Genomic DNA, 16,977 nt, shown 5'->3' with positions numbered 1-16,977 from the left:
GCTCCTGCGCAGGCGCACACAGAGACACGGAGACCGGCGGCAGAGAGCGCTGCGTTTATTCACGGGCCGCGCGGGCCGGGCCTCACACAGAGGTGCCTTCGGCAGGCTGCTCGGGCTGCGCCTCCTTCTTGTTGTCCTCCGGTTTCATGGCAGGGAAGAGAAGCACCTCCTGCGAAAAGGGACAGCGTCAGCGGGCGCCAGGGTCGCCCCCGCGGCCTGGGGAACGAGACCCCGCGGGCAAGTCTCGCGACAGCGGCCCCGGGCCCGCCTTCCCGGCGCTCGCCGGGCGGCGCTGAGGCTCGCCGGGCGGCAGAGCTTTCTAAGCAAGTGCGACGAAGGAGAGCTTTTCTGAGGTGGAATCCTCCGTCCGAAAGAATCTCAAACGGCTCCACTGTCTGTCACTCGTTTTGTTAGAGCGATGGCCTGCTCTGCAGAATCTCGTTCCCTGTTCTCTGACAAAGCTAGCAGTAGGCGCTGCCACTTCTAACACTTACCTTGATGTTATTGGAATCTGTGAGGAACATGGTGAAGCGATCAATTCCCATGCCCCAGCCAGCTGTAGGAGGAAGGCCATACTCCAGCGCAGTGCAGAAGTTTTCATCAATAAACATGGCTTCATCGTCACCTGCAGCTTTTGCCTAAATGAGACAATGAGTCAAAGGTGGGTTGTACCGAGCTAGACAGGACCACTTCTGCTTAGGGATCGCTTTTCTCCCCTCGAGTAGGAAGATTAAAAACCCCTAACCCTGAGATGGTAACTCGTGCGTCTGACCCTGACAGCCTCCAAGGGCCAAAAGTCATCATAATGAAAACGCAGGCTAGCCAACCCTCTCACATGTAGAAAATGCCAAGTGTAAGCGTTGAAACAACAACAAACATTTTTGCTCATGCGGTTTCAAGGAAGACTTTGCAAAAGACCGTTAAAGCAAACTTTTCTGCCCGCGTCCGAAATCCTGAAATGTGAAACGCCATCCTCCATCTCAATCTCCACCTTAACATTAAATTCTCAGGCAAATTTTCATTCAATACGTAGAATCATATGTCTGCAAACTCTGGCTACAGTCGTGAGAGACAGCTACAGCAAACATATATACAACAGACCAAAGGTGAAAGAAATCTGTCATATTATTCATTCTGACTGAACATTCTGAAATTTACTGTCAAGTAAGTTAGTTAACATAAGTCTGTTTTCCTGGCTTTGACAATTGTTTAGTCCTCTAGGCACTGTGAAGCCAATAGAAAGAGTAGGAAGAACAGGAACTCTGTTTCTGCAGACCGCATCATCTGACCTCAGTCGTGTGGGCACACATGCACGCGTGGATGCGTATACCAAATTAATAACAAAACCAGTTTCAGGCACTCCTTTCGGAGGCTGATCTAGAGAAACCCAGTACTATAAATTTGCAGGCCCAATCATTTCCAGTCTGCAGCTCTATTCTCTGAGCCAACTTAAAACAGTAATAACTCAGTTCAGGAAATTAGGCTATTTCTTACACACCACTCAAACTCTTACCGGACACGGAAATTTATTTAAAGAACCTAGAAGTACAATGTTGTATGACTACATAAATGCTTAACTGAGGAAAAACAACTTTCAACCCGAGCAAGACAGAGAAGACACTTTGCACCTTTGCTTTTTTTCAGATCAGTACTTCAGGTAGCATAAAAAGGGAAGATACTCCAAACCCAAGTCGCACTACTGAAAAACTAATCAGCAGCAGCGTTTGGACTTGTCTACCTTAGAGAGCAAGGTTCCTTTAAAAGGAATTAAGTTTTAATGACAGGCTTTCACTTGAGTGAGAAACACTCGCTCAAAGCAGTAACAACCCTTTTCAGCAGTAGGGACCAATGACAGATTTGGAATGGACAGAGGAAATATTCTTTGCTTACGTGCCTATATCCATTGACTCACCATCAGCAAGACACCATACCTTGGCCTGATCCTCAAAAAGCTGCCGCTGCCGGAAAGGATCGTTAAGTTCTGTGTACGCATTGCACACTTCCTTCTTCATTACAAAGAGTTCAAAGCGTTCCGTTAGTCCCCGATGAGTGCGATGCCTTTGTGAAGAGGACAAAACAACCATACCTTAAAACAAACACCTTCACAGAAGCAAAGAGCGCATACGTTACGTCAGGAGGACTGCCCACGCTTAGCAGTAACCGCTGTCAAAACTTCAAAGTACTAAGCATCAGCACACCTCTTCCCTGGATGATGGGCTTCACAGCTCAGGAACCAACGTCTGCCTCGGTTGGTGTCAGAATTCACAAACTAGCATACAACATCAAAATCTCTGTTTTCACAGATGTGAGCTTTTTTTGCGCTCTTTTTTTTTTTTTTTTTTTTTTTTCTTTTTAATAAAGTAGGAATAGAGGGTTTAAAAGAGTTACACGCTGACTGTGTGTCACACTCTTACCATTTGGCTAGAGGACTCATGATCTGTGGGTGATCACAGATGAATGTCGGGTTGATACAAGTGACTTCCAGGAATTCACCAACTAACTGGGAAAACGAAAGCAAAACAACCATGTAGAGTACAGTATCACTTTCTGAGCACTGCCCTCCCCCAACATCCTGCCTCCCTCTCTTCACTACTGAAGAAGGTACCATAAAACCAAAAGGTTTCCCAACGAATAATTCCTGACCATGGTAATGTCTTCATTAACAGAGAGTGTGTGTCCTAGTTGGATAAGAAAAAATTACATAGCAAAACATGTATAAAAATTAACAACATAAGTCAATTTGGACATTGCAAGAAAGGCCGATAGGAAAAGCAGCAGAAAACCAGCTATCAGGCAGTATTTTGGGTACAAAGGAAAAGACTTAATACAGTTGGTAGAAGAGCTATATGGTAAGCCTACCAGTTTGGTAAGGTACACACAAACGCACAGATCTCTCAGACAAAACTGACATAAGATAAAGCAGATCTGCTTTAAGCACAAGAGACCAGTTATCAGACTAAAATCCTCTCACACTCACGTTAAGCAGGCATCAGTAAACTACACTGTGGTGTAGACAACGCAAAAAGAGATTTTGACACAGCAAGTCTTCTCGCGGTGACACAGAAATAGCTGAAGTGCATTTCAGCACATTTTCCCAGACGCAGCTAAACTTTTGCTCTGAAGAGACTTCTGTTGATACAGATAGATCCTCAAAGACATTAGGATTATAAAAACACCACCTTTACTCACTCTGTCAAGAAGCCTGGCTGTTGTTCTGGGAGGCGGACACTCAACGTTTCTCTCTGCACAAAGGTCATCAAAGAACCTGCGAGTTTCTGAAATTGTTGTAGACAAAAATTAGAAAAGCCACCCAGGCAACCACGTTTTTTGCTTTCTGCCTCCTTCACTGTGTCTTAGAGTGGTTTATAAGATCTTAATGGTACACATAATGGAAAGCAGGAGCTTAAATGCCAATCTACAAAAATAGTGCTTGTTTTCAATCAGTTTACACTAAAATATAAGTTATTTTATATTTCAGAAACTGGACAACAGTTAAGCACAACCCCACACAACTGCTGGACTTTGTTTGTTTGTTTGTTTTGTTGGGGGGGGGGGGGGGCGAGAATCGCTAAAAAGTGTATGAACGCATTTCCTTATGGCTCTGGATTCCAGGAACAAAATAGCACGTACACACATTTTGAAGAAAGCCCAAAATCATCATACTCCTAACCTACGATCACAGGCACAGAGACTCAACTGCACAAAATAAATAAAAAGCTGGGTCTCTTCAACAGATCAAGAACTCCCCAGATCACGCCTCTTGAGCATACAGCATCACGTATACGCAACAAAGGAAGAGGCAAGAGAGTCAGATCCTGCCAAAGACTGCAAGGCACGAAGGCTTCTTTCTGGACCCTTAGGTAACAGACAAAAGCAGAGAAAAGCAATCCCATGTGTTAGTACCACCTCAAAAAGCAGCTGACAGACTGCAGGCTGAGAACTCGAGACCTTTTGCCCTCTTTCTGTTAAGGAAGAATTACAGGACATTCATACTCAGTATCTAACCTTCAGTTTCAAAACACTCAGCTGATGGAAATTTCACTCCTAGGGCCTTTTCCAGATCATACACCATGCTAATTCGCCGGAAGGGAGGGGTAAAATCTATCTCATAGGCCTCTCCATCTTGACCATCTGGATGATAAGTGATCTTGTAACTTCCAGTAATATGTTTCACCATCCCTACAAAAGGAACCTGAAGTTTAGAAGAAGAGTATGCCAAATAATATGCAATTGTTCCGGAGATTCTTACTCTTTTTCATTAATATTGCATATGTCACCTGAAAGCAACTTCTCGGTAATTTCCATCAAGTCATAGTAGTTCTGCGTAAGCCATATAGAATTCACAAGTTGTGAACTCAGGGTTGTGAGTCAAATCAATGCCTTCATTCCGGAACTGACGCCCAATTTCATATACTCTGTCCATGCCTCCAACCACCACCATCTAAACAAAAGGAAATTCTAGTAAACACACTTAACTTTTTCAAAAGAACTAAAGAGAGCTCCAACACAAACCGCAACGCGACCTTGCAAATCTCACTCAAGATACATTCTGTTTCCTCCAATCCAATGAGTCCACCTTTCTTCACAAATAATCCTCATTTTAGCTACATTTGCTTTTCTAGAATAAGATCACACCAGTCTAGAGAATATAGGCCTAGCCGTGAGGGGCTTCTATTTTACCTTATGGTAAAGCTCTGGAGCAATTCTCATATATAAATTCATATCCAGTTCATTGTGGTACGTGATGAAAGGTTTTGCCACAGCTCCACCTGGAATTATATTCATCATAGGAGTTTCAATCTGTAAAATAATAACAACAACAAAAATTAACAGTGGCATAAATATTTCCAGGCTCCTCCCTCAGTGCCCTGCTTCCGTCTAATCTGCTTCCAAAGCAGAACTCTGTAGATCAAGCAAACAAACCAAACCACAGCTAGCTTTGGTGAAAAATCCCAGTATTTCATTGATTGTTTGACATTCCAGTATGCGAAAACAATTCTGAACTAAAGAGCACTTCTCCCACGCAGTCAGTAAAGACAAATCACTTGAACTATCTGTTGCTATCAAGAATCGTTCATACTTACTACAAATGTGAACCTGCTGGGTTCATGTTATCAAAGCCAGGAACTGGGCTGTGGCATTGTCACAAAATCCTCTCTCTACATTGCAGAAAATGAGGTTCAGCAAGGCCAAGTGCAAGCTCCTGCACCTGGGTCAGGGCAATCCCCAGTATCAGTACAGCCTGGAGGATGAATGGATTGAGAGCAGCCCTGCGGAAAAGGACCTGGGGATGCCGGTGCCTGAAAAACTGGACGCGAGCTGGCAATGCGCGCTTGCAGCCCAGAAAGCCAACTGTCTCCTGGGCTGCATCAGAAGAAGCGTGGCCAGCGGGTGGAGGGAGGGGATTCTCCCCCTCTACTCCGCTCTCATGAGGCCCCACCTCGAGCACTGCCTCTAACTCTGGGGTCCCCAGCACACGAAAGAGGTGGACCTGTTAGAGCGAGTCTGGAGGAGGGCCACGGAAACGGTCAGGGGGCTGGAGCACCTCTCCTGGGAAGACAGGCTGAGAGAGCTGTGGGCGTTCAGCCTGGAGAAGAGAAGGCTCCGGGGAGACCTTTTTGCGGCCTTTCAATATATAAAGGGGGCTTATAAGAAAGGCGCAGAGAGACTTTTTACCAAGGCCTGTAGTGACAGGACAAGGGGCAACGGTTTGACACTGAAAGAGGGTAGATTTAGATTGGACGTAAGGAAGAAATGTCTTACGACGAGGGTGGTGCGGCACTGGAACAGGTTGCCCAGAGAAGTGGTGCATGTCCCACCCCTGGAAGTGTTCACGGCCAGGTTGGACGGGGCCTTGAGCAACCTGGTCTAGCGAAAGACGGCCCTGCCCATGGCAGGGGGGTTGGACTAGACGATCTTTAAGGTCCCTTCCAAACCATTCTGTGATTCTATGATAAAATCCACTTGGTGAGAGAGCGCTGTTTTATGAAACTTATGAGAAGTAGCAGCCCTCCTCAGTATCTTCTCCAAATCATCGCTTATGCTGTACATTCTTTAGGATAGTCCCTGTAGCAAAGCTGTAAAGCAGTAACCCTGAAAGAAATGCCATGCCACGGATACTGCAAATTTTGTAAAACCTAAACAATTTTAATAACATCGCCTTTGGGGGAAAAAAATAAAATCATTAACATTTGGAGTATTCAAAACTATTTGGCGGTGAGGATGGCTGGGAACATATGGATACATGGAAACGCCGCTTTAGATAAAAAGCTGTTACTGATCTTCTGTATGTATGGGGAATTCAGAGCCCAACTGAATTAATTTCTGAAGAGATACACAATTTCAAGGGGGAAAAAAAGAATTAAATCAAGCCACTGCAGGCTTCAGTGAATTGATTCAGTTCAAGTCATTACAAATCTTCTTTTGCAGAAGCTGCATTTTCTTAGATGTTTAAAAGGTGACCACTTACGCATCAAGCAATATACTCTATCGACTACATAAGAAACAGACTTCAGTTCAACGTCTCTTGACATTGGAAAGAGAAAGTAGCTGCAAATGACAGAAAAATGGAGTAGCAGAATGATTTACAACTCAAAACTTGGCCGCCTACACAGAGAATTGGCGGGAGTGGCCAAGCAGTTTTCTAATTGGTTCCGTGGGATATGCCACATTTAAACTGCTGTGCTTACAAACCAGCTTGGCTTTCACGTTAACACAAAGAACTTCAGTATGCCTGTCCAATATCCTCACATCTTAGCATCAAGAATTAATGCCCCGTTACTGACCCAGAAGCATGAAAACAGGTATTTTCACAACAGAATTTCACAATTCACAACAGAACTACCGATAGCCATACAGAGGGGAACGCTTCTACGAAACAGAACGAGACTCAGGGCTCCTGTGACAGAACAAAGGTCGGGGCAAAAAAAGAGAAGTCAACGTGTCATGAAAAGAGAACAAGGATGCAGCTAGAACTTAAAAGAGAGGAGAAATTTTGTAGGCTATGAATTAATATAGCTCCCTAAACCAGTATTTAATGGGATTCTCCAAACAGATCTACACTATAAAACAAGCCGAGCTGCAGAAAACAGAAAGCAGTCAGCATCCCAGACAGTACTGGAATCAGAAATAAAGTTTAATGGATGACGATTGAACTAACGAGCCCTGACAATCAGCTGAAGAGCACAATACAATACCCACGACAGTTTGGCTACTTTTTCTCAAAATTAACTAGTATCTGTCCATGCTGTCCATGCCATGACACTACACTGTGCCCTATGGAGTGCTGGTATGACTGAGCACTGCCCGACTCACGTACCTCCAGACTGCACTCTACTGTATAGCAGGCCATTCCCCAACTTCTCTGCCTTTTATTTGATTCCCAACATTCTCGCCAAGCCTAAGTAACTTACTCCCTTATTCCAACAACAAGTCAAAACTTCATATAAATGGAGAAGGACTCTCATGGTCCTTTTTGATTAAGTTATCAGAACAGTAAAATCTGCAAGTACTAGATTAAGAATTATTTGGGGAAAAAAACCCACAAAAACAAACCAAAGAGAGACATTAAAGCCATTACACATACGACAGAGATTACGCAGCACGGGTTCGGACTCCCACTGCTCTCAAAAAACGCCCACTGGCAGCTTTTGCAGATTCAGTTGATAAACGCTTGTAAATAAACTACATTAAGTTCTAATCGTTTTGCTAACGGTAAAGTACAACCAAGAATCTGGATGCAACACAGAGCAGAGCCAGTACTGTTTTCTCATATGCTACTCCGCAACAGATCTTAAAATAAAACCAGTTTTACTTACAGGAAGTAAAACCTGCATTTACCTCCAGAGGCAAAACACCGTTTCAGAGATGTTATTTCCACCTTAGTTTACTGAAGTAAGGAAACGACAGCAGTCGTTTGAAGTACTACCTTGATAAAAGTTTCCCGAGTCATAACCTCACCAACTGAGGAACAGGCTTAACTTTAAAAAGAGAGGAAAGGAATGGCTCTCATTACATTAAAGTGGTAAAACACACTGTGCTGAGGTAATTATTCTCACTTCTGTAAATATTCTGCATATAAAGCATCCTTGAAGCTGAGAAGCTCTAAACACATTAAGTACGGAGAGAAATAAGCACTGAAGCCTTACCTCAAGGAAGCCCAACTCATCTAGAAAGCTCCGAATATATGTAATGATCTTTGCACGGGTTATAAATTTCTGCCTCACGTAGTCATTAAGAATTAAATCCAAGTATCGCTGACGATACCTCGTTTCCTGCAAAGAACAGATATCTTTAGAACAGGCTAGACAAAATGTGCTGCCAAAGGAAAAAATACCAAAGCAAAACTAATAACATTCCTTTGTTGAGTGATACCATCAGCAGGTATAAAAGGTCATCCATTCAGACCTATCTGTCAAATTGCCTCCAAGAGTGACAGGTATGACAAGTACCTTATCTTTGAGGCCAAAGTGAAGATGAGGCAACATGTGCAGGCATGGAGACAACAGAGTTATTTCATAAGGAATAATACTCAGTTCCCCTTTCTTTGTTTTCCCAGGATTCCCCTCTACACCAACAATGTCCCCACGACGCAGCTTGTTGTTAACACGGGAATAGTCTTCCTCGGATTTGTAGAGCCTGTAATTACAAAACAGTTTTGTTTTTGTAAGCAGTTTTGTTTAAAACTCAACATTCCAAGCTGTCCTGCAAGTCTCTCCCCGGACCAAATCCTTTAAAAAAAGGATCCTTCTAGCAGGGAAGCCAACCACAACATCCTAGGCAAAACATTACGTGGCTGCCTAAGCCAACCCGTAGACGAATAGCCTAAGGAGACGAAGGGCTAGAATGCCCAAGTACAGATCTCTAGGCCCCAGAATGCAGTTCAGTTTAGAATGCTACTGAGAACACCTCTACTCACCTGGAGTTTGCCATGACCTGCAATTTGACTCCTTCGCCACGAAGATCATAGAAAATCAGCTTCCCTCCAGAGGCACGCTTTGCATGGATTCGACCTAAATATCAAAGTATGCGGGACATCAGGAAAAGAGTCCCTAGCAGAAAGGACACTATTATCCTTTTATCGCTTGGACAAAGGATCGTCAGCTCTGAACTGATCGCTAACCGTGAAAGAGAAGCAGTTAAGTCTCAGAATTAATACCAGTGCGCAAAAGACCATATGAACTTTCGGTCCTGGAGCCCATACCACAATCTGATCTTGTAGTTGTAAGGGACGTTGCACGGGTCCGCTCAGTCTGCAAGGACACGTCCCGCATAGTCTAACGCTGCTACAGACTCCGTGACCGAGTAACGGGGGACCGGCAAAATTCGAAAAGAGACCACCCCATCGCTAAAAGCACCTAAGGCTTGGCTTCGCAAAGCAACAGACCATCTTTCTGTATCCTGGATAAGCCTTTACCTGCCACTCTCACTGTAATGTCTGTCAGGTGATCTCCTGGCTGCAGGTGACTGTACTTCTCTATAAAATCTGGGAGAGATAAGTCCACATGGAACTTGTGGGGATAAGGATCTTCGCTGGTGCCCTTCAGCTGCTGGACTGCATGGCTACGGATCTTGTAGTATTGCTGCCACCAGAAACAAACACAACCAAATGGTTTCGTTAGAAACTGAAACTATTTTACAGGTTGTAAATTAAAACACAGCTGCCCTTATGGAGGAACATGTAGGTCTCTCCCTTTTAACCATTTAGTTCCCCTTGAATAAAAAAATCAAATGTAAACCAATAACATTTATTCTCAGAACAGAGTAATAAGCATGAGGCCAGACACTCACATTTGGATCCAAGCTTTCCTCATCAGCACCAATGTTATTCTCAGAGTCAGAAGTGAAGGAAGGCTTATTTGAATGCTTTTCGCTTTCCTCCTTCTGCTTTGCCTCTTTTTCAGCTATTTTCCTCTCAGCCTTTAAACGTCTCTTCAGCTCGCTGCAAAAGAGAAGGAAACCGGATGCAGCAGGTACTCTGATACTTCTACAGGGCAACACTTGGCAGGATTCTGCCAAAAGCTTACTGTACGAACAACCCTATCGTTTCTCCTACTCTGCCCAAAAGCCAAAATAATCCTTAAGCACGTTTAAGCATTTTCTTCCCTGAACTCCTTCAGCTCATCTCCTGCGAGATACAAAGACTCAGAGAAAGTTACAACTGACTCAAACGTTACATAAACAGACCCTGAGGATGCGTGCCCGTGTGCCCAGGCACCTTCCGCCGGCCAGTTTATACGCCAGAGCCCAGCAACCCCACGTAGCTCAGAAGTGAAACAAGGCAAACTCGCCACTGAAAAAGCCAGGCGTTACTCAGGCTTCCCGAAGCCGCCTTGGCGGCCCGGCCCGGCCCCCACGGCCCACAGGCGCCGCGGCTCTTCCCGCCGCTCCCGACCCCGCCGGCCGGGGCTTCACGAGGAAAGGGGCGAGCCCACACAGAGCGCCAAGAACGGACCTGCTTTGGCCATGAAGTGCCTGGCGCCATCGGAGCGCGGGCGCGGCCCTCCAGCTCCAGCCCCAGCCGCGGAGCCGCGCAGCGGCGGGGCTCAGCATGGCGCGCTCCGACGGATCACCTGGCGGAGGCGCGCACCGGGGCGGCCGGACATTCGCCTCCCCAGCCCGGCGCGGCCCGGCCCCACCTGCCCGCCCACCCTCACTTTTTGCTCAGGCGCGACTCAGCCTCCGCCGCCTCGCAGGCGCGCTCCGCCGCAGCCGCCATCTTCCCGGCTCCAGCCGGCCCTTCCGGCGCTCCCGCGCCTGCGCGCCCGGCGCGGCGATGGCGGAACGCGGGGGCGCGGCAGCGGCGCGCTCGCGGTCGCTGTTCTTGTGGGACGACGGGAGCCCGATGCGGTTCTACGTGCGGCCCGGGCTGGCCAAGCTGCGCTTGGCGCCCCTGGTGCTGGCGGGCGGCGGGCGGCTGTGCCGCGTGCAGGAGCCGGGAGCCGTGCTCCTGGCGCAGCCGGGCGAGGCGGCGCCCGGCGGGGCTGTCTCCACCGAGTACGTGACGGAGTGCGTGGAGCGCAACCAGCGGCTGCCGCTGGAGCCCTTCCGGCTGCCCCCCGCGCCGCCCGCGCCGCCCGCCGCCTCGCCGCGCGGTCGCCTCGCCTTCACGGAGGCGGAGGACGCAGCGCTGCTGCGGGCGGTGCGCGGGCGGGGCGAGGCGCGGGCGAGCGGCCGGGCGCTCTGGAAGGAGCTGGAGCGGGCCGGCCTGACGCGGCACAGCTGGCAGGCCATGCGCGACCGCTACCTGCGGCACCTGCGGCCGCTGCGCGGGGGTGAGCTGGGGGCAGGCGGCGGGGCTCGGCGGCGGGGGGTAGAGCGGCCGGGTGGGCGGCCGGGTGGGAGGAGGCTGATGGGCGGGGGGACCGTGGCCCTGGGCCCCGCTGCGGCCTGGCAGTCGATGCCCGCCTGTTCCCGCAGAGCCCCGACGGACGGAGGAGCCCGCAGAAAGCACGGGTCTTTTCGAGGCAGCTAATCGGGAGTTTGAAAGCACGGAGGTAAGCGTCCAGGGCCAGCACGGGGAGTAGCATTGCTGCTGCAGGTGCTTCTGCACACCGCAGTGCCACTGGGAGCGAGCTGCTGGGAGGAGTCCTTCCCGGTCGTCACAGAATGGCACAACAATAACTCACCGTTAACTTCTTAAATGACTTTGCACCATGACGTGCCTTCTGCCATGGCTAAGCGGGAGCTTCGTGTCGAGCTGTGAACTATGTGGCTTATGATGAATGGTGCCTCGCTGTGGCATAGTTTCTTAGTTTGATTCCCTGCCCAAGTTAACTTGAGGAAATTAATGTGACAGCGTTGTCACGTTAAAAGCTGTATTGGCAAATGGAAGCCATCCTTTCACCTCAGGCATAAAGTATTCCTGCAGTTGCATTAACATTTGCCTTTTATACGCGGTTTGTTCAAATTCTCCCTTATAGTTCATGCTTTTCTGTGATCTTTTATGTCCTCATTAACACAGACAGCTTCACTCCAGTCACTGAATTTTACTATGTGTAGTAATTTCTGAGTTTTTTATGTACTGTAGAGTCACAGTAGAAGGTGGTTGGGTAGCAGCGATAAAAGAAGCGTGCCAGAAAATACCATGTCTAATTGATGACTCCAGTTCTCTTACTGTTAGTCAGGAAGTGACACTTCGGACATTTCAGAAGATCTTTCTACACAAGATGGAGAGGGAAAGTCCCCAGGAGAAACAGCATCTGGTTTGAAAACTGGACCGGAGGACTCTGCTCTCCCTGACACTCAATTACAAAGGGAAGAAAGACCAACAAGCACTTGCTCTTCTTCCAGTGTGGTGGGAGAAGTAGTAAAAACTATGCAGCACTTCATGGAGAAGTTCGGCATGGACCTGTTCACTGTTACACAGGCCTTTCTGAAAAACACTGGTGAAGTGGAGACCACTTTATACTTTCTGCAGACAGGGCAGCGCTTGGATGGGTACCCCGTATGGAGCAGAGAGGATGATTTGGAATTGCAAAAAGATGATGAACGTGTCAGAAATAAATTGATAGCAAAATTTGGAGCTGAAAATGTAGCAAAGCGGGTAGCATTTAGGAAAAGTTAGATAGCAAAGCAGAGGGGAATGACTGATCTAGGACTGGGGCAGGAACTTAAAAAAACAAAGTCATTTTAGAAATGCAAATGTGATAGAAAATTTGATGCAACATTCTGAAGTTTCAGAAACACTTTAAATTTTTTTTTATAAAAGGCCTATTTTGTATTTGATTTCTGTTTGTAATACTGCGTATACTAAGCATTTAAAAGTAGAAAATGGTGAAGAGAAGGGTTCTATACAGTATCAAGTTTTCACTGAAAATTTGCTTTAAAGTGTGTATCTACTATATAAACCAGGTGACAGTCCTGTCTGTACATTGCTGCATGCAAAGGATTTTGAATTGGGTTGGCAACAAAATCTGACAGAATCACATTAAGTGCTCTAACCTGTAATGCATTATTAGAGCACAATAGCAGCCTGCTCTCTGTCACGTGTCTGTTACTTCAGACTGTTGTGGATGATCATTTAACAACCTGCTCTGCCAGTTGTTGTCATTACCTCTTGTTTTTTTGTTAATGAACCTTGATTAGCAGTAGACATTTGGAGATGATAACAATGAAAATGTAACTGTTCAAAAAGAGGGATCAAAAACATTCATGCCAGAAGATGAGGCACTTGGTCTCATAATTGAATGCTGAGATGTCTCAGAGTGGCCATGTGTACTGGGAATGGCCAAAAAAGGTCACTGTGACATTATAATACTCAATCTCATGTTACAGAGATCTGTCAGTTAAAACCTCATGCTAGTAGACAGTCATCTCAATTACCACTTCCAGCATGTCTTCTCCAATGCTAATATATCGGGGTTTGTTTAATAACAGTAACTTTACCATCTTGCTTCCTGATTTTAGAAACAATGAGTAGCTCTGCCCCAGCTTGCATCTCTACAGATTGAAGAGTCCCAGCTTCTTTAATCCAGGCAAACACTTGTACCAGCAGATCAGCTTTCAGGGCCACGTGCAATAGTTCAAGTAGGAGATACAAGTTAAGAAAGAGTGCTTAGAGTTTATTTAGGTATGTATCACCTAAGTCATGGTTGAGAGAGAGAGAACACCATTGCTAGTATACAGTCACAATCTGAAAAACTCGGTACTTTCAGCCTGAAATTGTGCTCTGGTCACTATTTTAATATTATTTGAAGTCAGTCCTGTAAATCTGGAATTTGTTCTTTTGGTGAAATAAAATGGGCTTGTAAAAGCAAAGATTGATTTCCCCCCCCCCCCCCCCCTTAGAATTATATTTTGGGGTTTTTGCTTATTGCACTGTGGCACTCAAAAAATTAAGGTGAATTAGGAAATTGCTGATTTTAAGCCAAATTCAGATTATATTGAAAGTCAACAATAACCTGATATAATGAGACTGCTACTTCAGAAAACCACTGTCCTGAAACACCAACTGATTATTTGGGGAGTTAACCAATGTAACCAAATAAATGCCAAAGCTCTGGTTTAGACTATGCAGTGTTTCCCTGGACAGGTCATTCCTGCTGAAATGGTGAGAATGATTTGGTACATTTCATGCTGCTTAGACTGGTTACTTGAGACTTGTGTGGAAGATAAGACAAGCACTTAACACGAGAGTGCAAGACAACGTAGCAAATAAAGTAGTAAGATTTTTTAAAAATTAGAAACTTTACCAGCTGGATTTGAAATCCAAGGACTGCTGATGTCCAGGTTCATGAGCAGGAGGCCCGTCACCTCCTGCAGCCAAAAACTCCCATTCTAGCTTGGGTGGTGTACACATCTCAGCAGCACCATAGCCTCACAATTCAATGGTTGTCTTGTTTAACCAAAGCTGCTCTAGAATTCAGAGTGAGAGGTAGAACCCATTAAATGGCTGCAACATCAAAAGATCAGGTGTAAGGCTTATATATTTTTATAATTCTAAGTGACACTTATTTTAAGAGTGAGTTTGTCTTTTTCAGGGCAATTAGTCAGTCAAATTGCAATGCAATGCAAACTTCCGAGTCCACATACAGTGCTTTTACCTTTGCAGAACCGTGCAAACACATTGTCTAACACTGAGAACCTTTCCATACGCACTTGGTGCACTCAGTAGGCATAGGAACTAAGACCCAGAGAGCACAGCTTACTCAGGGTTGCCCTCTTTCATCTGTTCTGAACTCCTGAAAGGCACTGCTTATCCAGAGAGAGGCTCTTGCTTGTGCAGGCACATGGGTTTAGGTCTCTTCAGTCCACTTTCCCATTATCAGGTTGACCTGGAGATGTCACTATATCATCTGGTTCTGCTTCAAGGCATTCTGGCTTCTCCCACGATAAAAATCCTTGTTTTCTCTGCTTTGTCTTACCAAAGACACAGTTAGATTTCTTCCAATATGCTGGACACAGTTTGGCTTTCCATGTTCCTATCAGGTCCCTTACTATCAGGGAGCATCAGGAACACTCTTTTTGTAGCTCAAAGAAGTATACAAGTTTCTTGTTGTATTATTGCCTGGAGCAGCAATATTTGTAAACCTGGAAGGGTGAGCAGAGTGGCGATGCACATGCCAGAACTTTGAGTTAAAGACAATTCCAGAGGCAGAAATACTGAGTCTGCAAACTATTATCTGGAGTTTGGGTATTTCCCATTTGCTTCCTTTTAGAGTTAGCCAGCATTCATCAAAATCGATGAATTCTGGCCTTTCGTAACTAAAGTTACCAGTGAAGAACTGATTGCATGCACCAGGTTGAAGAGCAACAGACAGGAAGAGCGAAGAGTCAGTTTTTAAATGTCCCTTTGATTGGTGACTTCTCCATCTTACACTTCATTGGTATAAAAGCAGAGTTTACTCTTCTGGACTTGCACAATGTAAACTTGACATTTGTTTCTAAACAGACATCCATGATCTTTATTTTATGCACATGCCAAAGGATGTAGCCATAGTTTCAAACGTCATGCTCGCCATCTTGAAACTTTTGGGGTTTTTTTGTTGTATTTTTCCTCCTCCAAAAAAGTATTCTAAGTCATCTTTGCTTGCATTAAGACAACTTTAGATTTTCGTGTGGCCACACTGTGTAGCTTTGGTGCTTCCAGGAAAAAAAAAATCTTACCAATTGTATTGAGGAAACATAGCTAAAGGAGTGTAGTAAAGATACGCTGAAATCAACAATCCTGCTTTTCCCCAATTAAGCTTAGGAAGCAGAAGTTAAAGTAATTTTCAAAACAGTACATTAAGAAAATGCATCACGTTATTTTTTATGTCATTTGTTTACTGGCTGACTGGAAACACTAGGAAGGAAAGTCCACTGAAAACAAGTATTCATAATAAAACTTACGCCACTCAAGCTGACATTGGTTAATGTAGAGATATAATTAGCAATGTACTGGAAAGAGTCTATGTTTGCTCAGAAACGGGCTTCTTGGCACGTAAAGTAGGAAGCTCTTTACTATGACTTCAGTAAGAACAGGCTTCTGAGACTCCATGCTTTTAGCTGAATACGTTAAGGTCCATTTTAAAGGAACGTTAAAAGAAATACAGTGGCTATGCACTTCTCTGGCGCAGTACGAGTCCTACTTCTCTGTGCCAGTCTGCCTGCTCTAAGTTTGCATAAACACTGTGTAAAGGAAGATCCCTTGCCTTCAGTGGACTTACTACCATGATGCCAGTGCTGCCTGCTCAGCATGGATTTTGTCATTCAACAACAGGATCCCTAGTAGTAAGACTACGATTTCCATAATAGACAACATCCCACCCTTTGCAGGGATTAGGGGTTTAGCTCTAGGAATATAGATATCCACAGTGCTATGGTAGCAGGTTATCTGTAAATGTCACTAAAGCCTAAATGTTGGATACAACTTCTGATGTCTCCTTTATGAATCTAGCTTCAAACCTTTATTTACACAATACAAGATTGAGATCTGCCTCTTCTGAATTGAGTCACTATTATTCCAGTTTTACAGATGATGAAATGGAAATTCAGACTCTGGAAAGATACAGAAATAGCACCTGAAGTCTTTCCAACCACTAAGAATAACAGCTTTGTTTTAAACAATAGGGTTCTTGCTTAGAGGAACCTTATCTGAGTGGTCTCCTTCATGCTTAGAGGAACCTTATCTGAGTGGTCCCCAGGAAGAAACCATGTCCCTGAGGAGCAAACATCCTGTAATCATCCACAGCTGCTTTAAAATGTTTTTAGTCTTGGAGATTAGGGCTGATTGCTTCATCCAAATGAAAAGCATGACTGGAAGTGAAATTTGGATAGTGACTGACTGTGTGCTGAAGGAATCACCAGCAGCTATAGGAGAAATTCAGCTTGTATGGTGTACAGATTTAGCAGTGCAACTGAGTAATTCAATGTGCTAGGCCCTGGTTAGTGGTAAGAGATGTCTGGATTCAATTTCAAAGGGCTCCTTCAGAAACACTGACATTCATCTAGTTCTACACCCAGAAACCAGGGAAACCCCACTAACTGCGTAACAAG

The 16,977-nt window shown here is 45.4% G+C and overlaps 2 protein-coding genes across 2 annotated transcripts; one reads left to right on the top strand and one right to left on the bottom strand.

Moving 5' to 3' along the window:
- Positions 1-38: 38 nt before the first annotated feature.
- LOC140657009 (lysine--tRNA ligase-like) lies at positions 39-10,791 on the bottom strand. The gene is given in 15 exon segments (XM_072873415.1): positions 39-169; positions 495-638; positions 1,932-2,058; positions 2,415-2,500; positions 3,190-3,275; positions 4,006-4,179; positions 4,278-4,317; positions 4,319-4,441; positions 4,681-4,800; positions 8,148-8,273; positions 8,451-8,637; positions 8,918-9,011; positions 9,416-9,581; positions 9,790-9,940; positions 10,656-10,791. Coding segments are annotated over 15 exon segments (1,773 nt in total). The 5' UTR covers positions 10,718-10,791; the 3' UTR covers positions 39-82.
- On the top strand, positions 10,775-13,775 carry TERF2IP (TERF2 interacting protein). The gene is made up of 3 exons (XM_072873421.1): positions 10,775-11,273; positions 11,419-11,495; positions 12,122-13,775. The coding sequence occupies exons 1-3, from the start codon at positions 10,775-10,777 to the stop codon at positions 12,563-12,565; spliced, it is 1,020 nt and encodes a 339-aa protein (XP_072729522.1). The 3' UTR covers positions 12,566-13,775.
- Positions 13,776-16,977: the final 3,202 nt, after the last annotated feature.

Source organism: Ciconia boyciana, chromosome 9, assembly GCF_034638445.1.
Source record: "Ciconia boyciana chromosome 9, ASM3463844v1, whole genome shotgun sequence".
Taxonomy (NCBI): Eukaryota; Metazoa; Chordata; class Aves; order Ciconiiformes; family Ciconiidae; genus Ciconia; species Ciconia boyciana.
The sequence above is the reverse complement of the archived record's forward strand: the minus strand, read 5'-3'. Positions and strand labels throughout refer to the sequence as shown.

What these genes read in the sequence shown, in the direction of transcription:
- TERF2IP (XM_072873421.1), top strand. Translation starts at nt 10,775, where the DNA reads ATGGCGGAACGCGGGGGCGCGGCAGCGGCGCGCTCGCGGTCGCTGTTC. An exon ending in CCTGCGGCCGCTGCGCGGGG is followed by an intron (nt 11,274 to 11,418) that starts GTGAGCTGGGGG and finishes CTGTTCCCGCAG; the next exon opens with AGCCCCGACGGACGGAGGAG. An exon ending in GGGAGTTTGAAAGCACGGAG is followed by an intron (nt 11,496 to 12,121) that starts GTAAGCGTCCAG and finishes TCTTACTGTTAG; the next exon opens with TCAGGAAGTGACACTTCGGA.